Raw genomic sequence first — 26,107 nt, forward strand, 5'->3', positions numbered from 1 at the left:
TGATGGCACGTTCCCCATTGGGACACCCCCATTAATAAATGCTTGATTGGGCGCCAGTGAGCAGACTGGCACGGTACTGTCAAATCGGTTCTCACTGGTACCTATGGAAGTCCCCAGAATAGAAAGGCAGGGATCAGAATTATCGCTGGCCAAAATACTACCAATAATTGACTCAGCCGCTTCCCCAGCACTAGCCTTGCTCTTATTTTGGGCAGTAGCATAAGTTTCCACCTGAGTTTCCAGGCTACTATACCTATTTTGGGTAAGTATTTGGCTTGATACGTGTGGTTGCGCGTGCAAACCCCTCACAGTCCTGCCCCTACCTCGATGCTCTACGAGACCATTCAGCTTCAGGGTCTTGCAGATAGGTTGGGGGATAGAAATATGACAGTGGGAGTGGTTGAATATTAGCCCCAGGACTGTGGTATCTCCAGTTACAAATGTGCTCCACAGTCCGCGGGTCCTTAAAATGAACCAACACGCAATCACCACTTACGGTTTTTGGCCTGTGTCCCACCCATGACAGCCTGTGCACCATCAGTATTTCACTGGTGATACGTGGGGGAAGTGGTCGGTTTTTATTGAGCCAGTCTGATACTTTATTTTTTAGGGACGTAAAAGATTCCAGATTCGGGTTGGATATTTCAGGGACCCCCGTCAGGACCACCAGATAAGGTCTTGATTCAGGGGGCAAATCAATTCTACGTTCCCTGGGGGGATCCCTAGCTGTGAGAGCTTGGACACCCTCTTTAGACTGTACTAAAGTACCCTTCCTCTGAACATTAATGCGTGTGACCAACAGTGGAGACTGGTTTACAGTGGGTACTTTGGGAGTAGGGGGTGCTGCTTGGGGGGGTCAATTTGTCTACAGCATTCCCCCCCTGTGCAATGTTCGTTTGTGCAATACACGAATATAACATAGTTTCCTTTAATCTATCTACAGTTTCTAGTGACGTTTGTTCAATCTTGGAGAGCTGGAACTCAATCCGCTTGAGTCTCGCTTCAAGTGGTTGGAGAAAAGTTCCTAATAGGGCACTCAATTTTGTGAGAAGGTGATCATCCACTGCCACTAATTCGCCACTGGAAATAACCGGGCCTTGGGAAGAATCTCCAACACGAGTAGCAGACAATATTTGTGGAGCATGAATGTCCGTAAAGTTGGGGGCTTCTAACCCTTTTTGCTTAGATGTAATGTCACTATTGCCACTAGATTTGGCAACTTTGGGTTTTCTCCCTCCAGCACCAATAGCGGTGCCCCGTTTCCTCTTAGGGATTGCCCCCCCATGTCTCTCTCGTAACTGCTGAGTATTGGGTCTCTCAGTAGAGCTAGCCGTAGATGACGCAATGGTAGTCTCTATTACATCTGATAGATGGGGATACTCTGATATAGAAGTATAGTCCTGGTCCTGGGAGATAGGTGGACTATGGACAATCAGAGGGACATCATCAATGTTTGCTCGCCTGATAGGTTCTGGAGAGCGGGCACTTGCAAAATGGCCCATGGAAGATCTTTTGGCAATAGCTAGGTCTTGAGAAACTCGGCGCTCCATTAAAATGATCTCCTGGTCAATGACGGAATTAGCTCTGGTTATGAAATTATCAAGTGTTCCTGTTAGTTTCCCACTCGAAATAACAGTATTGCTCCTGCTTTCGCGCGCGGCCATATTAATTTTGCAACCCCTCGGCCGATTTGGTACTTACAGTGTTCTGGAACTTTGTAGTGGGGATTATACCGGATGAAAGAGGGGTGGCCCGGTCCGGTATCCTCCGGGTTTAAACTGGCCCGCCATAGACCCGGGCTCGATTTGCGGGCGTGTTCTAGATTTGTAGGCGGGAGGTAGATGTAGGAGGAGCCCAGGTGTTATAGGGATGAGGGCGCTTGGTCAATGGAGTCCCCGGATCCAACAGGCAATTACTGCTACAACTGCGAGCAAGGGAGGTGTCACTGAACAACAGTGCTGGCAACTCCTTTTATCTGTTGTTCCTGACTGAACAGAAAACCAAAAGTAGAACAAACAGGACCCTCGCGTAGGAGGCGATGATACCGGCTCCTGCTGTGCACCTCTTGGAAATGGAAGAAATAAAATGACCACACTCGCGGTCCGGGTCAGGCACTGTACTTGCGACTCCTGCCGTGCTGAGGAATTCACTTGCGGCCTTTGCTGCTGCAGAGAAAAGTTTTCGCGGCTTCATCTGCGTGAGGATTGCTTTGCGGCTCCTGCCTCTGTGGAAGACTGAATTGTGGTATTTAGCCGCGTACGGAAATGTTTTGGCGGCTCCTGCAGCTTCGGGAACTGACTCGCAGCTTCAGCCGCGTAAGGTAATGTTTGGCAGCTCCTGTCGCTTCGGGAACTGACTCGCGGCTTCAGCCGCGTAAGGAAACGTTTTAGCGGCTCCTGCCGCTTCGAGAACTGACTTGCGGCTTCAGCTGCGTAGGGAAACGTTTTGGCGGCTCCTACGTTTTGGCGGCTCCTGCCGCTTCGGGAACTGACTCGTGGCTACGGTTCGGGCTTCGGTCCCTTTCACCTGTGCGCTCTGCTCCCAAACTAAGCTCCAACCTCAACAAATCTTACAGAGTGGGCCCTCAACAAATCTTACAGAGTGGGCCAAAAGCATATGTACCTGCTTGTTTCTGAGAAGTGCCAGAACGCTCCAATTAAAAGTATTACATCACTCTTGAAAAGTGAAGATACTCTCACTCTCAAAATAAACAAGCAATGGCATAGCCAATAGGTCGTGCCTTTGGGACCTTATAAATGTTTAGTTATTCAGCACAATATCCTTGGTGCAACAACATCAAGTGTTGCATGGCTAAACACTTATAAGGTCCCAAAGGCGAGACCTATTGGCTATGCCAATGCTTGTTTAAAGTTTTTGGCTGATGCTATAGCCTTGAAGCCTTACACTACTTTCTAGCCAAAAGTGAATGCTAAATTTGATACCGCTTGGGAAATCATAGTTCCTGTATCCTTTACTTTTCCTTCTTTTGCTGAAGTAAAGTTACTGGGTTTATTGAAAAGCAAGCGTGCTATGTCGATCTTAACAGATACAGCTAGTACAGGAATACAGACTCTTTGTTTCCATAGGCCTTTCTGGTAAAGGTAAGAAGACTTCTAAAATGACTATGAGTTGATGGATTAAGGAAGTTATATTATCGTCCTATTTGAGTCTAGAAGAATCTGCCATGAGGAAGGGGTAATGACGTTCCACAAAACTGCATTTCAAAGTGTTTCGTTGAAAGAGACTTACAGTGCACGTTCCTGGGCCTCAGAACACACTTTCATAAGACATTGTAGAGTTCAGAATACATCCAATAAACAGAACATTTTGGTCGGGTATGTTGCAGTTTACAATATTGTAATTTGCAAGGCTTCTATTACTAGTGAATAAATGATCACTCTTTCATTCAAATTAAATCACTGGATGTTGTTTTTTTTTGGAGATGTTTGGATTTTCGTCAAAGGCGCTTTTGCATACCTCACCAATTAATAAATAACTGGAAGGATGAACATAGATTACTTACTGGTAATGAAGATTACTAGTACTTAATCAGGACACTGGAGATATTTTGCTTCGCCCTACCTCGTCCCGGAGAGTTTACATGCTCAGCCACTTCACGCCTTCAAACTGTACTTTATTGTTAGCTGTTCGTATAAAGCAGGCGTTCGTTACGTTACATGTACTCACACAGGACACAAAAATAGCGTGAAGTGAGGAGGTACATCGTCATTGCTGAACCCCCGACAAGGTCGTTTTGTCCGAGTACTAACTTCGCCACAAGGGGAAGCCAGAACCGAAAAACAAAAGACCTGCAGATATGAACTCAGCCTGGGGGCGATGTTCCCGTCTGTCTGTGCCCTATTGTCTCGTAGTTCACATGCCGGTACAGGATCACTTCCGGGGAAGCAGCGGTGGCGTCTTTATTTTGTGTAGTGTTGCCTATCTTTTCCGGGGCGGGTGATTTGTTTCTCTAGCCAATAGCGGGACTTATTGGGCAGGGCAGGCACCCAGCAACTCTCAGTAATGCCTTTTAGCCTGCCAATCAGCATAAACTAACCATCCGATTGCCTCTCCTTGCCTTCGCTTATCCACGTAGGTTAGCGAGCCCCTCGTATGTTGAAATCGGCGAAAGCCAAGCAGAGGCACTTGGATAATTAAAGACCTGCTGTCGTGGGGCGGAAGGTAAGGCTGTTTTCATGAACCTCTTCGCGGGGGACAGGATTGTCATTTACGCTTCACTCGTGTGGAGTAGAAAATGTTTACCGTACGGCAGTGACTACTAGAAAGACAGAACCTGCCCTTCGTCTCTAGACCCTCTTCTCGCCCCATAAAGCTGTTTCCATGCACCACGCACACTGGCCCCTCACCAGTGACAGCCCCAGATAGCACCCCCGCCCCCAATAAAATAAAATACAACTGTCTATAATCCATGTAGCCAATAAAATATGGGCCAAATTAGGCTCGGTTCAATGACTTGGGATATGGGAGGGCCATTGAGAAGCGTGGATGGGCCATAAAGATAGGTGGGTTTCTTCAGAGTTTCGGGTGTCTGAGATTTGTGTTGTACGGATGTGAGCTCCAAAGCTTACGCACTGCTGGCTCTGTCTGCTCGTTATAATTGTGTATTTCTAGAGGCTTAAAGTTAGTGGCATTATCCCTTCTGCTCTCCATCTGACGCATCTTTCTGTCTGTTCCTCCCCTCTCCTGACTTCACTGTCCTTTCTCTCTGCTTCACCCTGGTGTCCCTCCGCTTCCTCTCACCTCACTCTTTTCTCCTCCTACTTTCTCTTTTCCTATTTCCCCACTGTTCCATTTTTCATCATTCTACCCTTATATTTATTTCACCTCAACCTCTTCTCTTTATGCCTTACACTAGTTTCACTCTCTCCTGCCCTCGCCATCTTCACTCTGTATCAACTTTCTCTTACTCCTTACTCCGCTTCACCTTTCTCTCTTTCTCGCCCTTGTCTCTCTTCCTCTCGCTTAACTTCCTCTGACTCGTCTCCACTCACTATCCTCCCTCGTGCCTCAGCCTCCCCTTATTACCCTTCTGTCTCTCTGCTTCACCGTCCACTCTCTTCACTTTAACCTTCTTTCGCTCCACCTCACCCTGGACTCTCCTCCTCTCTCTGGACTATCCTCCTTACTCTCTTCTACTAGCCTCACCTTCACTGCTGAGATCACACATGAAATCTATAAACACCCGAAGGTATGCATATTTTAGCTAACGAAGCACAGTAACAATTGGAGAAACATTGAAAGGTGGCAACCTGAGCAACAAAATCAAACCAGATCTCAAATGTGGGCCTGTTTCGACCCCCACCTTCCCACTGTGCCAAGAGTACATCTTCTGATGTTAGCAACTGGACCTGTAATGTGATGGCTATTTTCTCAACCACTGGTTTGTTGTCAGTCTTTTGCACTTAAAGGGAACAAGGAGGAAACTTACAGCTCATGTGAGTGCCTCAAAATGGAACTCTCTCCTAACTATTGACTGGCATGCTTTCTCTTCTTTCCTCTTCGCCTGTATTTCACCAGTCTCTCCCATCATCACCCTCTGTACCCGTCACCCACAATGTCCTTCAGTCTCTACTCATTGTTCTACCACTATCCTGCAGTCTCTTCACACTCCTTCCTTGGTCCTTTCCCCACCACCTATAATTTGTCCATGACCCTTTTTTGGTTCCACCTTCCTTTGTCATTCTCCCTGTCCTTCACAAGCATCCTCTTCTGCCTTCACCTTTCGGTAGCCCTCTTCCTCTGTTCATGTTTTATGACCACCAACTCAGTATATGTTTACCCATCCCCCCCATACTCGCGTCACTCATTTTGCTCCTTAACCCCTTCGATGCGTGTGACAAGGTCAGCTCGTCATGGGCGTTACCTGCGCTGTGCGTGTGACGAGTTGACCTTGTCACGTAACGCGGGATTTTTAAAATCGCAGCGCTCAGCGGGAAAACCGCTAGCGCGCATGCGGTTAATATCCTGCGCCATCCATCCGACATCCTCAGACTGCTATTTCATCCTCCTGCATCTACCTCTCACACCATTTTCTTCACATGCTGTACTTCATGATGCCCAGCACCCCTTACTTTTCACTAAGAGACCCTTGTCGTATTTCTGGACTTCAATGGAAAGATACCATTGCTTCCGCATCTGTGAATTCATATTTAGTTAATATTGTTAGTGTTATAAGTGATTTATGCACGCTACCTTTCATAATGCCTCAAAACATCACATTTATTTGAATGTTAAAACGTCTTGTGTGTCATTAATACACCCTCCGAAAAAAATTCTCCTATCGTGGTGATGCCCGCCCCAGTCCATGCTCGTAGAGCACGGGTAGTGGCCAGTCCAGAACGTGTAGGGATACCCAGCAGCGGAATAGTAGGGGCATATGGTGTCATTCGTCCAGTGTACCTCGCTGCACTCCGCCAGTAAAGAATAGCTCATTTCAATAAGTGGGGTGTCGATGTCGCTAGGGGGGCTTGCGGTAGTAAGAGCCTGTGGATGAGTCCCCTATCCCTGTCCCGTGATGTCATATCCAATTCATGCAAATTACGTCCTGCAAGCCAATACGTTAGTCATTGTAATTGGCTGGCGTAGCAATACGCACGTAAATCCTGCACACCCATCCCCCTTGTGTTGTGGTGAGTTGTAATTTCCCTAGGCTAATACGTCTACGCCCAGTACCCCATATCAGGTCTGTCACCAGAGAATTCATTGTTTTAAAAATCCTGATGGGGACTAGTATCGGCAAGTTGGTGAAATAATATAAGAGCCGCGGTAGCAGCACCATTTTTGCAATGGCTACTTTGCCCGCTACTGATAGAGGTAATGAGACCCAGAACTGAACTTGAGGTTTGAGAGCGGCGAACGCGCGTGCCATATTTCCATCCAGGATGTCCGTGGCATCGCGATAAACCTGTATTCCGAGGTATTTAAAGGTATCAGGTGCTATGTGGAAGGACCAGGGGCCAAACTTAAAGGTACCTCTCCTCACATTGCTATCAAAGAAATATGGGTATGACTTGGTTGCATTAATAGCAAGGCCTGAAAGGCCTTGGAATGACTCAAAAATGTAGGGCATTGGGTGATGGTCTGCGTCCATGTCTTGATATAAAGAATGAGATCATATGCGTAGGCAGAGACTGTGTGGGATGTACTACCACGCGTTATACCCTTACAATCTGCTAATGCACGGAGACTGTGCAGAAGCGGCTCCAGTGCCAGGATAAACAGTAACTGTGACAAGGGGCAGCCCTGTCTGGTTCCCCACACCACTCCATATTGCCCTGAAATATGCTGACCCCCTGCGGGCCCTGTATAATAAGCGCACCCATACTATATACTCAAGTATACCGAAACGTGCAAGTGCATAGAACATATAGTCCAAGCGTAAGGAATCAAACGCCTGCCACAGATCAAGTGATATGCAACCTTCCTTAGTTCCAGTGTCGCGCGTGCCCAGCGTGACCCAGTGCAGGCGTCTGATGTTGAGTGCCGTGTTCCTACCAGGAGCAAGCTCACATTGATCGGTGTGTATTAGCGTAGGGATAAACTGACCTAGACGAGTGGCCAACAACTTACTCAGAATTTAATAGTCCGTGTTGAGGAGTGATAAGGGTCTATAGTTCGAAATGAGCAAAGCATCCCTCCCGGGTTTCAATAAAGAAATCACTAACGCCTGTAGGGAAGTAGCGGGGAGCTCAACTCCCTCTAACGATTCACAATATATGCACTGCAAATGAGGCGTCAGCAAGTCAGCAAATCCTGCGTAAAATTCAACCGGTAGACCATCATTCCCTGGGGTTTTGTTACGTGGTAAAGCCTTTATTGCCTGACGGATTTCCGCCCCTGCTATTGGCCGCATCAATTCATCTCGTTGTTGCTGTGTAAGTTGGGGAAGCCGTAAACCTTGGAAAAAAGGTTCAAAGTCAGTGTCCAGGAAATGGGCCGTAAATGTGCTCATAGTAGTGCCTAAACGCGGCATTAATGTCCAATTGCGTGTCCACCACTACATCCACACTGTTCCAAATTTCTACTATGGGTGTGGGCGATGGGGCGTTTCGAACCAATCGCACTAGCAGCGGTCCCGATTTGTCAGCTTGCGTGTGCTGTCTTTGTGTGTATAGCCAGTAATCAATAACCCACAGTTCCTCCAGAAGTTATGCGTATTGAATGTGAGCCTTCTGCAGTTGTGTGAGTTGTTCATTTGTCCCTGTAGCTTCCCCTTCCAGTGTCGCTAGGCTACTCTCTAACTCCGTAAGCCGCTCTGAGTGCAAGCCAAACTCCTGCCTTGATGCTAATTGCCACCCCCCTAATGACCATTTTAAAGGTATCCCATTCCATCTGGCGAGAGCTAGCAGACCCTGCATTCTCCGAAAAATAATGGTCAATCGCCTCCGAAAGGGCAGGGCGGAAAACCTGGTACTCCAACAACGCAGGTTGTAGCCTCCAAGCCTGTTTCAGACTTGTAACTTTGCCCCATTGTACAGTCAATTCCACTGGGTTATGGTCTGACAGGGTTTTCCCCATATGGAGCACCGAGGTAACAGACCTCAACAGGATGCCGGAACAAAGGAACCGGTCTATCCGAGTGTGTAGACGGTGTGGTGGTGGATAAAAGGAGTACTCCTGGTACCTAGGGTGTTTCGCCCGCCATGCGTCATGGAGTTCCCAACCCTCCGTCCACCTCTTAAGCGCCTCCGCGTACTTCTTGCTTTCAGTGGCATGTGATAGGGGGTGAGACCTGTCCAAATCCACATCCAACACAGCATTAAAGTCGCCCCCTAACAACCAGGGATATTAAGCCCAGTCTGTCAAAGCTGCGCTCAGAGTGGTTAGATAGTTATCCTGGTCAATGTTTGGTGCATATATACAGCCCAGTACCACATGAGCCCCATCCAACAAGCCATGAAGCAACACATGTCTACCTTTCACGTCCATTTTCTGCTCTAGGAATTTAAAAGGAACATTGTGTCGCATCCACACCGCTGCCCCCCTGGAGAAAGCCGAGTATGATGTAGCGAACACTTGCCCCCGCCATTTTCCCTGCAGTTTGGCTGCTTCACCCGCATTAAGGTGAGTTTCTTTCAAATAAGCTATAGAGACCTTCCGTCTAGTAAGTTGCGCCAGGACCCGGTGTCTTTTATGGATTGAACCCAAGCCCCTCACATTCCATGTGCAGTAGGTGTATGTATTATGTAATGCCATTGTGGTGCAGAGAGCGTAGTTGCCATGTGTCCTGCGGACACCGAAACTGTACACAGAAATTTCCAGTGAGCCAAGCATGCGTTAACATAAAACTTCCCTAATACTAGGTTCCCCCATAAAACAGAGGACCAAACGTGAACCAGAAGTCCAACATGGAATTCAAACAAGAAATGCTTCATCGCAATCGCCTGGGGGGTGAAGGCCTGAACTGCGATAGTTCGTAGAAACAACATATTGCCCATTTGAATATGTCTTGGTTACATTGTCACATTACCCTATAAAATTTAGTTACACTAGACCCACAAAACAGCCACCAAAAGTAGTACATATATTGCATAACCTCCGTATACATTACCACTCCCGGGTCAACAACCGTCCCCTTTGACCTCACCCCAGTCACTTAAAGTCAAGGCATTGGTGTTCTAGAGGAAAGTTACAGAATTAGGCTTTGATTGCTAGCCTGCATGCCTGTGTTATTTTTGGCATTAAGGAACAGAAGATGGTTTCAGCATATAAAAAGGCCTTGGGTGGACCACAGAACTATCTTGGGAGGGCCTGGCCCACTCTCCGGAACCTAGCCTGCCTGTAGGTGTCACAGCCTTGATGTCTGTTGGAGCTTTCGAGACAAAAGGGTTTGGGCTCTTCAGAGTCTGATTGCTAATCTCATGTTTTAATCTAAAGTGGATGGGTCACACAAGTAGTGTGTAATGTAAACTTATTTTCGTTACATTCTTTCCTTTTTTGAAACTCGCACTAATTCTTGCAACCCTGTTATTTTCCCTCTTGGTTTGCTTGGTCTGGGTATTTGCAAGGCAGCAATTTGTTGCCACTCGCTGTTCCTTTCTCCCAATGGTGTGACACAAGGACCCATAGATACTTGTCATAGTGAAGCGTTTCACTTGATTCTTCTACAGAGAAACTCTTCCCCTGAGATGAAGCCACCAAGACAATGTCTTGGCATGCTAGTCCAAATTCAGTTTGGCTTATTTATTCACTGGATGGTTAACCCCATTTGGGTTTACTGAAGGGCCTGCATGCAAATGATTTCCAATTAAATTCATCCTTTGTGTATTGTTTTCCTGCCTATTCATTGTTATATTCTGCAAACCTGACTTCACGCTAATTTTCGATGCATGCAGACCAATGGGAGGGAAGTATGCACGTCATTATTGCAACTCTGTTTTTCCAATGCTTGGTATTTTTTTTTTTTTTTTAATGGATACACGATTGTAGAAGAATCCTTGGATCGCTGAGCTGCACATTCATTTCTTCTGGGATGTTTAAAGCATTGGCAATGTTGGCAGCTTCCTTTTTGAAGAAGCATTTGTAAAGCTCTCCCCTTTACAAGTTATTGGTTTTATCAATTTTTTTGCAGTTACTCTGCAGCACAAGCATTACTTTTGCCGATGATTTGCAGTATTGACAAAAAAGAAGGAAAAATAATGGAATAACCTGTATGTGGGCATGCGCACCAGTGTCCTGACGCTTTGGTGCCTAGTGTAAGGATATGCATGGCAATTATTGGTGTACCAGGATTTAAAAAAAAAAAAAGTAAAACTTCTTTTATGGGATGGCATTGTGCTCAGAGATTTTCAGGATAGGAAAGATACAGTACTTCTACCTTCGCTATCTATTATGAACTTTCTGCATAATGCAAAACACGAGATGTCAGGTAGTGCGGTTTAAAAAAAAACTAAGATCCACTTTAAAGTTCACATTAAATACTGATCAATGTACAGTGCCTTACAGACCTCATTCAGAACATAGCGAGGCACTGACAGTAGGCTTTTGCGTAGTACTCAGTCTCTTGGCTATGGCATGCCCAGTTTTTCACGTCCATAGGTGGTGTGGCAGCGCTTGGATTATTGTGTCTGCTCTACAGCTCTGTCTCTATACTACAGATCCATTGCGAAATCCAATTAGCACTGACCTAGTTTTCATTTTTTGGGGAGGATGATAAAGTGAAACCTATGTCTTTTGACACAAACTTTATAAATTACTTTTCCACTCCAGGGTAGTTAGTATATTGCCATATCAGTACATCAGTTGTTGCCTACAATTTTGTGATTGTGGTACTTCTTTGCTGCTGCTCCTCCCCATGACTCTTGTTCGATTGATTCCTTTGTTGTGAAGATTTTACACCATTCACTGACCTCTTGGCACTGTATCCGATATGAAGTGTATAAGTTTAGATTGATTGACAGCTGCTACAAGGCACGGCTAAAATGGCTTTGAACACACACCCCGGGGTGTGTGAGGGCACTTGCTCCTATTGGAGCATATTTCCTTAAATCTGAAACACTAATATCCCTTTCGTGTTGTTTATCTTGTTGAACTGCACCTTTGTATATCAATAGATTATTCACATGAGGAGCAAGTGTGCTGGACCTAACGAAGCTCCTGGTTCCTTTCTTTATAGTGTGACAGGGATACATCTGCTTTCTTCTGCATACTGATGGCCTTCCTGGCCTGGGAGAGAGAGGGGCGTTCAAACTTTACATTTGTATAGGCTGTGTCCTGCCCTCACACAAAGGGCTGATGTACCCTCCGCTGATGTCTGGAGCCAGGGCTGGGTTGAAAGGGATTGTTGTGCACTTCTAACGTTCTTGTGAAGTCACACCCTACATAAAAGACCTTTTGAGTATAAGTGCAGCGGTTCTGAACCCATGTTCAAGAAGCATTGTTGGTGCTGGAACTGAACCTCTGTCAGAAAGACTGCTAAACCACTTAAAGGAATCATCTGGACTGCTTTCGTGCTAGTTGCCTTCAGCCTGCTGCTCCCGGTCTCTGGTCTAACCAGACACTGTGTGAGGAATGCTGTGCTACCAGGAAGACGTGCCATTAAGACTCCCTGCTTTGCTGTGCTGGCATGCTGCCTATTGGGCTGCTGGAGGTACTGCCACTTTCCCCAGAACCTTTATGTGCTGGCCCGCTGCTTCCAGTGTGCATTGGCAGGATAACAAGTACTACCTCCAGTATTGGAATACTATGCACAGTATTTTTCATTCATGTCATTTTGGTCTAGGTTTATGTATTATATATAATCTATATTATCACATGGGGAGTCTATTTAGTGGTGTATTAACTGTGTTATTGTGCGAGTGTGATGTGCAAATGCTTTACACAGTGCCCCTGATGATAACTCCGCCTACTTTGCGCCAAACTACCAAAGGGTGAGCTCAGGTTATCTTTGGTGTGTAACTTACTTGCTCTGACTAGAGTGGTGGCTTCTGCTTGGCTAAGTGCATACCCTAGCCAATCAGAAACCCCATCTCTAACAATGTCTCACTCTGTTACACCGCCTTTCATGGAGTGTGCAGGACGAAGCCTTTGCAAGGAGGCTTGGAATACCATGCCTTCTTGACTTGTTGCACCATGGTAGGTCTGCCCTGTGTACTCCCCAATCTGTGAGCCAACACGTGGTGGTTCACTGTTCTTGCAGATGAGCACAGGGTACTGCTGGCTAAGACACATACCTAAACTCTGCCCCACAAATAACTGTAAATTAGTTTATACCTTCCGGTGGTGATTTCGGAAAGCTGTTGTTGGTTACCATGACAAGTGTATTACTGCTAGTTAAATATAAAGTACCTAAATGCCCCCAGGTGATAGTGTGCTGTGGAAGAATAGTAAATAAATAAATGCATTATAAGTTGCTTTTGCCAGTAGTAGCAGGCTCAGGGATAACAGACGGCTGGTAGCTGCTTGTAATGCATATGTGCAGGCCATTTTGCCTGCTGGGAAGGCTTAACATTTCACCCCTTCTGAAACCTTTTAAGTCCTCATTAACTGAGGTCCCTAAAACTTTCCTAATGACCCTTCAGTCCCTTCTGTTGTGTGTGGTTCTGTGTGTAATATCTGGGAGACTCCACATAGTGAATGGTATCCTAGGAGGGAGAAAGCATGCTTCTCAAAATATGGTTTCCCTTAGGATTTTCTTTGACTTTTTTGTGGCCATTTCCATAATGCTGCAGTCCATGGGGGATCAGCTGACAAAATGTATATCTACATTCTATCTGGCGCACATCTGCCCCGTAACTGCTTCTCTTTCCACTTTAGCTCTCTCTGCTGTGCTTTGTCTAACACCCACAAGGACTTGGCGAGAGTGTGGATGCCGTCCATCTTCCTTTGACCGTTTAATTTTTACCCCATATAGGCAGAAACCCCTTATAAGCTGAATGTTGTCCTTATAAGAATTGTGTCCGAATTTTAAAGAAAACTTTAGTGTGTTTGGGCCTGGCTCCCGCCAGAGACCTCACATTTGGATATATACTGGTCCCTGACTAGTAGCTTGGTGCTTTGTCTAGACTTGAGAATGAGCTGTGTTTCACCAGCCCAGAGGGGGACTTTTACCAGGTACAAGACTCTACATGTTGCATAAAGGCCATTGTCCGGATAGGACCCTAAATTAAGCCCTACAGCTGTAACCCGTCTGGAAAAGAGCGATACTTGATGCATAGAGGAGCATATCCCTGACCAGGATGTGAGTAACACCAAGCAGACAGAAGAATTCTGTGCTTGGAGGTCTTGTCAAGAGTCAGTCATTCTATGGTCATGAGGACCTTGCAATCCATTTGGCAAGATCATCGGACATCCTCGTGAGAGTATTCAAGGGATTAGACTATGGGGACCTTTTTTGCCTGTGACACTTTCTGTTCTGTTTCTGGATAGCTTCCCCCTCTCCAGCGGGACATACATTTTTTTTTCCTTTACAGGCTCTAAGAGTAGTGTCCCATAATTTGAAGCTTCCTTGCATTGAACACAGTCTCTGTGATCAGTTGGGTTTGTAACTGTGGAACTCCAGGTTGGGTTTGACTTCAGGTACAGTGACCTGTTCACAGACTTATTAGATCTCTTTCTGCCACGTTAACTAGACAAGTTTCTTTCCAGTGTTCCAAGGCTATTTCTTACATTTGCAACACTGTTTAATGTGGGCTTGACCGCTGTTCATTGTACAAGTTAGAGTTTTCACCTATTTGTTCTTTTTTTGTGGTTAAGCCTTTTCTTGCCTACTAAACAACTCAAGCTCTCCGTTTGTGAAAAGATTTATTATCAGCTTACACTATCAAGCATTGGATGGACTCTAAGCTTACTGTAAGGTTTACAGTAAGCTTTGATTCCATCCATTGCTTGAAATTGGTTGGCTTTATTATCTCTTTCATGATTTTTGTTTGTTCGCTTGTGTGATCTTTCATTCCTGCTCTTGTGTTTGTGCTTCCCCTCGAGCATAGCCTCATTACTTGTGCGCTTCCGCTGCTTACTTTTCAAGTACTACTTTTTTATTTTTATGACTAAGCATTCAATGGAAGTGCATGTTTCCCAGCTATCTACTCCGTGTACTTCTATACTACGCTCCGTGTTGCTCTCCTGCCTGTGTGCTTCTAACCCACTCCCCTCTGTGATCCGCTCACCCTTGTATGCTTCTTTCCTTCACATTGCTTTCTCACTCGTGTACTTCCTGCCAGCTCCTTGATGCACTCTCTTGCCCTTGTGCTTCTCTCTCTCTCTCTCTGTTGTCTACCCCCCCACTCCACATGTTGCTTGTGTCTCCGCCTGTCTACCGCCTAACATGTTGTTCACCAATCTCTGCCATTCCTGTTGCTTCAGCTGGCAGATCTGTGTTGCTTCTGCCCCCCCCTAAACATAAGTTTTGTCCCCCGTGCCCTTCGTGTTGCTTCCGCTCCCCACCTGCTTTAAAAAAGAAAAAACACTTTTGTAACCACTTGCCAAACTAGCTCAGACCAGTAAATAACAAGCATTTACAATGCAATGGTTTCGCCTTTGTTAAAGTTAGAGCTATTGGCATTGCTCTTGACATTATTTTTATTTATGTATTTTTTAACATAAATAAATGGCATTGTCATTTACAATGCCACTAGCTTTATCTCTCGCAAATGACACACACAGAGCCCCCCCCACACACACAGCCACACAAAGCTCCCCACATACACAGCCGCACAAAGCTCCCCACACACACAGCCGCACAAAGCTCCCCACACACACAGCCACACAAAGCTCCCCACACACACAGCCACACAAAGCTCCCCACACACACAGCCACACAAACCTCCCCACACACACAGCCACACATAGCCCTCCACTATATACATTATGCCGATTCATTTTCAGCTCTACAGGGGGGCTGTGCATGAATTTGGGTTCTACACGACAGCTGGAAGATTACGGCGTCTACTTCACTTACAGATAAGATACTATGTGGCTGTAATCGGCAAAAGCAAATCGGAACAGGAATTGGAAGTACTGAAACAATGAAACGGTATAAAAAGAACTCCTTAACGTGTAAAGTTATTTTTGTAAGATGGACTATGTTTACCTAGGAAAACAGTGTGGGGGGGGGGGGTGACAGCTTGGTAACTTGAACTGTCAACAGATCCTAATAACGAGGAGCCATCAAAGAATCACCCTGAACTCGACAAAAACACATTTCTGACCCATAGCCACGCCTATTCACCCCGAACTGCTTAAATGGGAACATTTTAGCATGTGGCTAATAGGAATCAGTCTTCCTTACAAATAGCATTGAATGAAGAGCTGGTTGGATCCCAGGTTGTAAAACTAATATTTATTGGAATCATCTACAATAATGGAGGTACTAAATAGACTGTAAGGTTAATCAAATTCAATGTATCAAAATCTCCACTGCAAAATCGGAAACACTTTGTTTTCTATTTACATTTTGTAAATTGTCAAATATCCGAGACGGCCTCAATGCGAGAGGAAAAAGAATGCAGCAAACACGTTAAGAAGTTGCTCTCTCGGGTGGAGGAGGTCACACTGAACCATGCATAAGTACAATATTGCACAGTGACTTTACTAGTTTGAAAATACCATAACTTCTGAAGAATCCGAAGATTGATGTTAAATGTTGCATGGATGTCTGATGGATGTGTGAAAACGTGTGTGTATGTGTAAAGGATGGATGGATGTATGGAAGGATGAAAGTGTGGATGGATGCAGGATGGATTGTTGAAAGTGTGAATGGATGAAATGTTGGACGGAAGGACGGATAAAAGAAAATGTATGTGGATGGATGTATAAAATGTTGCATGGATGAATGATGTATGGATGTGTGAAAAGGTGGTGTGATGAATGATGGATGAAAGTGTGGGTGAATTGATGGATGTGTGAAAAGGTGGTGTGATGAATGATGGGTGGATGGATGAAAGTGTGGGTGAATTGATGTATAGATGAAATGATGGATGTATGAAGGATGTATGAAGGATGGGTGGAAGAATGAAAGGATGGATAATTAAAGTTGCATGGATGTATGATGCATGTGTGAAAAGGTAGGTGGATAAATAATGTGTGGCTGGAAGGATGTGTTGATGTGTGTATAGATTGTGGAATGAAATTTTAAGATGAATGTAGAAAATGTTGCATGGATGAATGATTGATTGATAGTTGAGAAAGTTGTTGGAAAAATGATGAGTGAATGGATAGAAGGGTGGATGTGTTAATGATGTATGGATGGAAAGCTGAAAGTGGATGGATGTATTGTTAGTAGAATGAAATGGTAGATGAATGTGATGGATGGATGTGTTGAAATTTATGTGGCTGTATGATGGGTGTATGGATTGAAGGGTGGATGAGTAAAGGATGGATGTATGGAAATGTGGAAGTGTGGCTGGATGAAGGATGAATGAATAAAAGTGTGTATGAAAGGATGCATGGCACTGTTAGATGGATGCAGGCAGTTGCTTTGAAACTTCTTTAAACAACATATACAATGAAGTCAAGGTATTAGAAAGTGTTTTCATGTTTTGTTGTAAAACATCAATAAGGCATTTTAGGATGCCACTGAACTATGCATAGGAAGTATATTGCATAGTGACTTTACTAGTTTGAACAATTCCATAACTTTCAAATAATTTGAAGATTGATGTCTGAAATGTTGCATGGATGAATGATGGATGTGTGAAAAGGTGTGTGGATGTGTAAAGGATGGATGTATGGATGGAAGGATGAAAGTGTGGTTGGATGCAGGATGTAGTGTTGAAAGTGTGAATGGATGAAAGGATGCGTGGAATGATGAAAGGTTGGACGGAAGAATGTTGGATGTAATAAAAGGTGGATGTATAAAATGTTGAATGGATGAATTATGTATGGAGGTGTGAAAATGTAGGGATTTATGATGGGTGGATGGATGAAAGTGTGTGTGTATTGATGTATAGATGAAAGATTGAATGGATGAAGCATGTAGGATGGATGGATGGAAAAATGAAAGGATGGATAGTTAAAATGTTGCATGGATGTATGATGTATGAGTGAAAATGTAGGTGGATAAGTATTGTGTGGCTGGATGGATGCGTTGATGTGTGTATAGATTGGGGAATTAATTTTTAAGATAGATGTGAAAAATGTTGCATGGACGAATGATTGATGGATCGGTGAAAATGCTGTTGGGACAAATGATGAGTGGATGGATAGAAGTGTGTATGTGTAAAGATGGATGTATGTATGGGAAACTGAAAGTGTGGATGGATGTATTGTTTGTATAATAAATGGTAGATGGATGTATTAATAAAAATGTTGCATGAATGATGGATGTGTGCAAATGTAGGTGGGTGTATGAATTGAAGGGTGGATGTGAAAAGGATGGATGTATGGATAGGAGGATGAAAGGCTAATTGAAAAGTTGCATGGATGGATGTGTGAAAAGGTAAGTGGATGAATGATGGATGATGAAAGGGTGTGTGGATGGATGTATATTTGGGAGACTGAAATGTTAGATGGATGTATGGATGGAGAAAATGTTGCATGTATGAATGATGTATGAAAAGGTGGTGGGATGAATGATGGGTAGATGGATGAAAATGTGGACGTATGAGCATTATCATGGTAGTAGCATTTTTAATGAACGTTGGATATGTTTTTATGTTACCAATTTTCACAATGATAAGACAGATGAATTTGCTATATAACATCGAATGAGTGCACATGTGGTGTAGCTTCTGTAAAAAAAAATGTACACATTAACATTTTTGCATGTAGCTCAATTTGCTATAGAATAATTACATTTGTTGTAGTCTTTTTCAAGTAAAATTGTCCATTAACATATCTTATGTACTCTGTAAATAATAATGCAAATACAAGATAAAAAGCTTTAAAAAGTTTTATTTAAGTAAATATATTTTTAGTATTATTGTTTGCAAGCAAATTAAACTTTAATTGAAATACTGTATTTTTAGCCTTTTTACTGAAACATAATTTGAATATCTTCCATTTTTAATTAAAGAGAGTCTGTCAAAGAGAGTCTATCAAAGAGAGAGAGTCTGTCAAAGAGAGAGAGTCTGTCAAAGAGAGAGAGAGTTTGTCAAAGAGAGAGTCTGTGAAATAGAGAGTCTGTCAAAGAGAGAGAGAGTCTGTTAAAGAGAGGGAGAGTCTGTGAAAGAGGGAGAGTTTGTCAAAGAGGGAGAGTGTCAAAGAGAGAGAGTCTGTCAAAGAGAGAGAGTCTGTCAAAGAGAGAGTCTGTCAAAGAGATAGTCTATCAAAGAGAGAGAGTCTGTTAAAGAGAGAGTCTGTCAAAGAGAGAGAGTCTGTCAAAGAGAGAGAGTTTGTCAAAGAGAGAGAGTTTGTCAAAGAGAGAGTCTGTGAAATAGAGAGTTTGTCAAAGAGAGAGAGAGTCTGTCAAACAGAGAGAGAGTCTGTTAAAGAGGGAGAGTTTGTCAAAGAGGGAGAGTCTGTCAAAGAGAGAGAGTCTGTCAAAGAGAGTCTGTCAAAGAGAGTCTGTCAAAGAGAGTCTGTCAAAGAGAGAGATAGTCTGTCAAAGAGAGAGTCTGTTAAAGAGAGAGAGTCTGTTAAAGAGAGACAGTCTGTCAAAGAGAATACAAGATAAAAAGCTTTAAAAAGTTTTATTTAAGTAAATATATATTTCGTATTATTGTTTGCAAGCAAATTAAACTTTAATTAAAATACTGTATTTTTCGCCTTTTTACTGAAACATAATTTGAATATCTCCCATTTTGTACATTTATTTACAGTCAAGTATTGTGTTGTTTTTTACAACTCATGTATCTTTCGTATGTATCCATTTTGTAATATTACATTTACATTTTTGGGTAAGATTGGCATTAGTGCTTCTTCAATGTCGTCAATGTCCGGTGGAATATTGAAGTAGTCCAGTAGAATATTGTTATCTATTTCGACTGATTGTAAATTTTCTGCATTATCAATATGTACATTTAGTGTACTGTGTTCCTGATTCGCAGTTTCGAGGCTATATATAGTCATATTTATTTCTTCTTCTGGTGGTTCTATTTTCTGTGAAGGAAAAAGAATTTAGTTAATTTCATATTTATGAAGTTATTTTATTTCTTTTCTTGTGTTGACCTACGGAAAAATTTCTTGTTATATGCAGTCTTAAATAATGTTAATAAGTAGTGAAGATAGTTTAAGAAAGGATAGATTGTGAGTACGTATAGTGAAAAGGTATAATAGAGGATTATAGACTGTTTTGTAATGTTATAGATACTTTAGTAAAAATACGTTTTAAGAAAGTGGAGAGTATAAGTTAGTTTTATAGTAGTGATTAGTATAATACATAGTATAGCTTAATGCATTTACATAGAGAGTATTAGAAGCGAGAGTTTGAGTGAATTGTAATTAGTGAATATAGAGTTTGATGGTGTTTTAAAAAGTAGATAGTATAGATTGAGTAGTAGAGCAAGTTATTAATATTTTCATAATTTGTACTTACTTGAAATTGTGTATTCCTTGTTGTGTTTAACATTTTATTGTTGTTAAATTCATGCACTGTCAAGTGCGTCATCTTAATGTAGGATCCAATTTCAATGGGAAAGTCTGTGGCATCTCTCCAAAGAGTTATTTTTACTGAGTCCGTTGTATCTTTCACAGTTATTGATTTAAGTTTTGTATCTTGTCCGGCAATAACAATTGTTTTTATTTCTTCTTCCTGTAAGACAAAATTGGTAATAGAAATTAAAGAGAGTCTGTCAAAGAGATAGTCTATCAAAGAGAGAGATAGTCTGTCAAAGAGACAGTCTGTCAAAGAGAGAGAGAGTCTGTCAAAGAGAGAGTCTCTCAAAGAGAGAGTCTGTCAAATAGAGAGTCTGTCAAATAGAGAGTCTGTCAAAGAGGGAGAGTCTGTCAAAGAGGGAGAGTCTGTCAAAGAGGGAGAGTCTGTTAAAGAGGGAGAGTCTGTCAAAGAGAGAGAGAGTCTGTCAAAGAGAGAGAGTCTGTCAAAGAGAGACAGTCTGTCAAAGAGAGACAGTCTGTCAAAGAGAGAGAGTCTGTCAAAGAGAGACAGTCTGTCAAAGAGAGACAGTCTGTCAAAGAGAGACAGTCTGTCAAAGAGAGACAGTCTGTCAAAGAGAGACAGTCTGTCAAAGAGAGACAGTCTGTCAAAGAGAGACAGTCTGTCAAAGAAAGTCTGTCAAAGAGAGAGAGTCTGTCAAAGAGAGACAGTCTGTCAAAGAGAGACAGTCTGTTGAAGAAAGTCTGTCAAAGAGAGAGAGTCTGTTAAAGAGAGAGTCAAAGAGAGATAGTCAAATAGAGAGAGTCAGTCAAAGATAGAGAGAGTCTGTCAAAGACAGAGAGAGTCTGTCAAAGACAGAGAGAGTCTGTCAAAGACAGAGAGAGTCTGTCAAAGACAGAGAGAGTCTGTCAAAGACAGAGAGAGTCTGTCAAAGAGAGAGAGAGTCTGTTAAAGAGAGAGAGAGTCTGTCAAAGAGAGAGAGAGTCTGTTAAAGAGAGAGAGAGTCTGTCAAAGAGAGAGCGAGTCTGTCAAAGAGCGAGTCTGTCAAAGAGAGAGAGTGTCAAAGAGAGAGTCTGTCAAAGAGAGAGAGAGTCTGTCAAAGAGAGAGAGAGTCTGTCAAAGAGAGAGAGTCTGTCAAAGAGAGATAGTGAGTCAAAGAGAGAGTCAAAGAGAGATAGTCAAAGAGAGTCTGTCAAAGAAAGAGAGAGTCTGTCAAAGAAAGAGAGAGTGTCAAAGAGAGAGATAGTCTGTCAAAGAGAGAGAGAGTTTGTCAAAGAGAGAGAGAGTCTGTCAAAGAGAGAGAGTCTGTCAAAGAGAGATAGTGAGTCAAAGAGAGAGTCAAAGAGAGATAGTCAAAGAGAGTCTGTCAAAGAAAGAGAGAGTCTGTCAAAGAAAGAGAGAGTGTCAAAGAGAGAGATAGTCTGTCAAAGAGAGAGAGAGTCTGTCAAAGAGAGAAAGAGTCTGTCAAAGAGAGAGGGAGTGAAAGAGAGAGTCCGAGAGAGTCAAAGAGAGAGTCAAAGAGAGAGGCAAAGAGAGAGTCAAAGAGAGAGAGTCTGTCAAAAAGAGAGAGAGTTTGTTAAAGAGAGCGAGAGTCTGTCAAAGAGAGAGAGGGAGTCAAAGAGAGAGTCAAAGAGAGAGAGTCTGTCAAAGAGAGGGAGAGTCTGTCAAAGAGGGAGAGTTTGTCAAAGAGTGAGAGTTTGTCAAAGGTGTAAGCATTGTGTGCAAGAGTTTTTGGTACATACTGTGCATGTAAAAGGGTGAGTTTTTTTTTTATAAGCTTACCTCAGCAATAGTCCCAGAAATGCTCATTAATGAGCGTAGTGAAGCTGCTTTTACTGTTTTTATTGGTGATATTGGTGGAGCAGGGGGTTGTAGGATATATTGTGCCTCCTGTATTATTTCTTGAGGTATAGATAAGGGCATCATGCGTGATAGTTTCGTTTGTTTCGTGATGATAATCACATTGTTTTTGGCTAAGAAATTGCGAATCATAATAGCATTTCCTTCTTTAGTTTGCTGGTAAAATGGCTCATTGTAGCACGTTGCTTTAATGCAACTACTTTCATCAGCTATAGCTAGATGATACATGACTTTGTGCTCTTGTTTAGCATTTGTATAGTTTGTTTTGGTCGAACATTTTATTACGTTGGCTCGGATTGTTTTTTGGTAAGGTTTGTTGTCTTCATGTTTCATTTTTTTGAGGTCTTCTATGGAAATCATCTGAAATGAGAGAAAATGTTAGTACACATTCTGAGCATAAATTTTTCCCCTTTTGCTATTACCTGTAATAAAATAGCATGTTAATGAAGTGGTTGCATTTTAAACTGCCACCCATAATGCTTTGTGATCACTATAATATGATTCTAATGTACCGTAGTGCATGATGTTGTCATTAGTATAGATGTGATCTAGTGTAGAATTGTAGTCTGTTGTGTATTGTTGTATTTTTTGCTGGCATTGAAATTGTTGCAGCATATATTCTAATAGCAAAGTTCTGTTTGGTGACATTTGTGTTAAATCTATATTGAAGTCTCCCATGATGACATATTTTGAATTTGGATACAAGTAAATTATGCTACTTAAAGCTTGTAATAATGTCTGCAAAAGTACATGTGGTGGTTTGTACAGTATAATAAATAAGTATTCTGAATCATTAAGATGCTGAGTGAAAATTAAAAAGTCAATTTCGTGTTGTGTTTGATATATTGGCGATAAAAGCATGTTTTTTTTGTAGTAAATGGCAATACCATGCTTAGTGTGCTGGTTGTGAAATTTATCAAATAATACTAGGTGATATTGTTCTATTAAGAACGTATTCTTATCTGCTTTTCTAGTTGTGTTGATTTCAGTAAGGCATATAATATCACTGTTCATGATATTTTTGTCTGATTTCATAGCAGTGTAATTTCTTTGCAAGGACCGTATGTTATGGACAATTATATTACACTGTTGTCTATAGCTATGTAATTGTGGTACTGATATTTGTAATAGCATGTGTGTTCTTAAACGTGTCATTTCTTCATGCACTTTTGGATGTACAGCTATTTTGTCTTGCTGAAAGTTTCTAATGTATATGTTGTCTAAAGATTTAGCTCTGCTTAAAGCTACGTAATGTAGATGATGTACTTTACTGTTGTTAAAGTGAATGTAAATGGGCTCAATTGTTTCTCCTTGTGTTCTATGTATAGTTCTTGCAGATGATTGTCTCAATGGGAATTGTTTGCGTATAATAGTTATAAATTTCTGTGTATATTGGAAATGCCGTGTAATAGCATGAATGGGTGTCCAATGAGGCAAAATATTACTGTGATATATGTGTTTGTTTTCTTGTCTTGTTAATTTGCCTACTGTTTCTTTATCAAAATTAATCCAAATTACATTTGGGCTGTTATTGATAGTTTCCACAAATTCTACTATACCTGTTGCACCATTTGTTAAACCATCATTGACATTTATATTGTTAGTTAAATCATATCTTAATTGCAATGCAATATGTAATATTGATGGCAGGCTCATTGTTTTAGTAGAATCTGTGGGCAAGTTTTTGAGTATTTTTTTTTTTACTGCTTCACTTAAGTCTGCTGCAACTGTATCTATTGCTGTAGCTGTGTAAACTGGGTAATGGGTTATATGTTCTAATAAAACTGCATTATTTATGCTATTGACTTCATTGTTAGTTCCCATAATGTAAGGGATCGTTTTGCTAATGTTTTCAGGTGGCTCTATTTCTCGTGTTTTTATCTGTATAATATCCTCATTTGTTTGTTTCCCTTCTCTTAATCTGTTTAGTAGTTGAGCAAATGGCAAGTCATTTTGTTGTCTCATTATTTTGGTCAACTCAAATAACTTGAAATGTGTCTGCCATAAATTAGTACTTACTGGCCTATATGAATGTTTTGGGTTGTCAAATATGTATGGGTCAAAAACTGGCTTCAATTGGTAAAAGTCTCCAATTGCTAAAATAGATATACCGCCAAAAGGGAGATCAGACATTTTTATCTCTTGCAATCTATTATGTATAAAGTTGAATACATTAGCCCCTACCATTGATATTTCATCAATTATTAGCAATTTAAGATGCATTAGCTGACCTTGTAGTGTGCTTCTATTCTCATGAGTTAGCTGTCTATGAGTTAGTGTTTGTGAAATAGGTATTTTAAAAGTACTATGTAGTGTTTGTCCTTGAATGTTATGTGCTGCTTTGCCAGTTGGAGCTGTAAGCAATACATATATGTTATCTGGGTTTTCTCCTGCTTTTGTATTGTAATAACGTACTAATGTTTGGTAAAGTGCTGTTATAAGGAAACTTTTGCCTACTCCTGCACCACCTGTACAAAATGTGTAGCATGGTGTTTCTTTTGTTTTAACCCAATGCAAATGATGATATATAAAGTTAAGTTGTTCTTCTGTTAGATTTTGCATTATACTATCATATTGTTCTTTTGGCATTATGTTATTGCTTATTGATTCTTCTCTACTTGTACTTCTAATCCCTAAATCAAATGATAGGTCATACAATGGGTTTTCATTATTCTGCACTTCATGGCATATGGTGTTATCTTCTTCTGTATCTATTGGTGGTAGCAATGTATCTAATATACTCGTTTCATTGCTATTAGTTGTTAGTTGTTTATTATGTTTATTATATTTATTATGGTTTGAATCAACTGCATTTTTAAGTTCTAGATATCGTTCATAATAAGTTCCCTTGTTATTAATTATATTATGTTCATTTCGCCATGGGTAAAAAAGCATGAGCAATTCTCTATAGTAATTTTCTGAGTCATTTTTGATGTTAAATCTGCAATAGCGAATTACTCTTGCTTTTTTTCTTTTTATGCAGTTTGTTTCGTCTACTAAATTTATCTCAAGTTCTTCGTCATCTGAGCTATGAAAGTTATTTTCAATAAGGAAATTGTCATGGCCTGTTTCTTCTTTTCCTTTACATTTTTTCTTTTCATTATACATAGATGCATAGTCAGCTAATGTACATGTTTCTAATTTTACAGGGCGTTTACTATACCTGACTATAATATTATCATATTGTATTTTACAAGACTCATCTGGTAAAGAATTGATAGTTTCGATGTCTTTTAATAAGTATGTACGCTTTTCATTAGGACTTGTATTGATAAATACAAAAGATCTTGAACTTTTCCGTAAAGGAATTTGTAGTATTAGATATGCTGCTTCTTGTGCACTTATTTCTGTACAGTTCAAGAATTTGTTCCCTATATGCTTAAGTTGTTCTTTAATACTTGGATTGGCATGTACTTCTTTAGCAGCTTGGGCAATTAGTTTGCTCATTCCTCGCTGTGATTTACTAATGTATGAAACAATATACACAGCACATGCATATGCATCTAAGATGTATTGTATATCTATGTTTGCTTGCCATGCTTTCAAAATAGTTGGATTGTAGTTATTTATAAAGCATTCAGCTGGTGTCCTTTTCAAGAAAATAGTATTTTTTTGTATAATAGATTGTATACATAAAGTATATTGTTTTAGATCTATGTTCATTGAATGTAAAAACTGTTCAAAAGTATAATTTGAAAATTCTTGGCTATTTATAGTTAGATGTATTAGTTCAATTTGCTGTAAGAGCTCGTTATTTGTTTTGTCTAGCTCTATTGGTTCTAGTATAAAAGTTTCAGGCATTGGATATCTGGGATAATGATATTTGCATGTTCTTTTATGTTTGATACGGCAGTTTTTGGTATGGCCGTGTCTTTGTAGAGGTAGTAAAGACACTATATCTGGTTCTTCTGTTTTTGCACATGTAACATACTTATTTATGAAAGTAGTGACTTCATCTCTATCAGAAGTTTCATATAGTGGAGCATTTTCTATCCATATTATAGCATGTATATGTGGTGATCCCCGTTGTTGGAATTCCACTCTATAAAAGTAATCAATAATTTTGCCAATTGGATTACTTTCATGCAATAAAACAGAATTAAATAATTTCCGAACTTGGAAGTCAAAATGTCTTGCACATGTAATGGGATTCTGCTGTATTAATTTGCATTTTGTTTCCCATGACATATTGTTAAATTCTTCTTTTGTGCATTCTGGTCTCTTTTCTGTACGTAATAATATGTTAATTAAGTGATACCATTTCGTTTCTGCAGCAGATAAAGTTAAAAAAAATGT

At 41.4% G+C, this 26,107-nt stretch overlaps 2 protein-coding genes across 7 annotated transcripts in view; one reads left to right on the top strand and one right to left on the bottom strand.

The window, feature by feature from the left end:
* Window positions 1-4,024: 4,024 nt before the first annotated feature.
* BCKDK (branched chain keto acid dehydrogenase kinase) overlaps window positions 4,025-26,107 on the top strand; it is a 392,864-nt gene continuing 370,781 nt past the window's right edge. The window contains exon 1 of one of the 4 annotated variants that reach the window (XM_086932026.1): window positions 4,025-4,182. The gene's annotated coding sequence lies outside the window, so the exon portion shown is untranslated. Of the gene's footprint in view, window positions 4,183-8,966; window positions 9,085-26,107 lie in introns of those variants that run through there. The other 3 variants (XM_086932025.1, XM_086932028.1, XM_086932031.1) reach the window with 3 other exon arrangements.
* LOC147703676 (uncharacterized) overlaps window positions 19,126-26,107 on the bottom strand; it is a 29,119-nt gene continuing 22,137 nt past the window's right edge. For all 3 annotated transcript variants that reach the window (XM_086932034.1, XM_086932033.1, XM_086932032.1), the window contains 3 exons: window positions 21,734-22,171; window positions 19,934-20,149; window positions 19,126-19,497 (listed from right to left, as the gene is read on the bottom strand). In XM_086932034.1, coding sequence (XP_086788160.1) covers window positions 19,237-19,497; window positions 19,934-20,149; window positions 21,734-22,171 — 915 coding nt within the window. In that variant the 3' untranslated portion in view covers window positions 19,126-19,236. The remainder of the gene's footprint in view (window positions 19,498-19,933; window positions 20,150-21,733; window positions 22,172-26,107) is intronic.

Source organism: Lissotriton vulgaris, chromosome 7 (assembly GCF_964263255.1).
Source record: "Lissotriton vulgaris chromosome 7, aLisVul1.2, whole genome shotgun sequence".
NCBI classification, from domain to species: Eukaryota; Metazoa; Chordata; class Amphibia; order Caudata; family Salamandridae; genus Lissotriton; species Lissotriton vulgaris.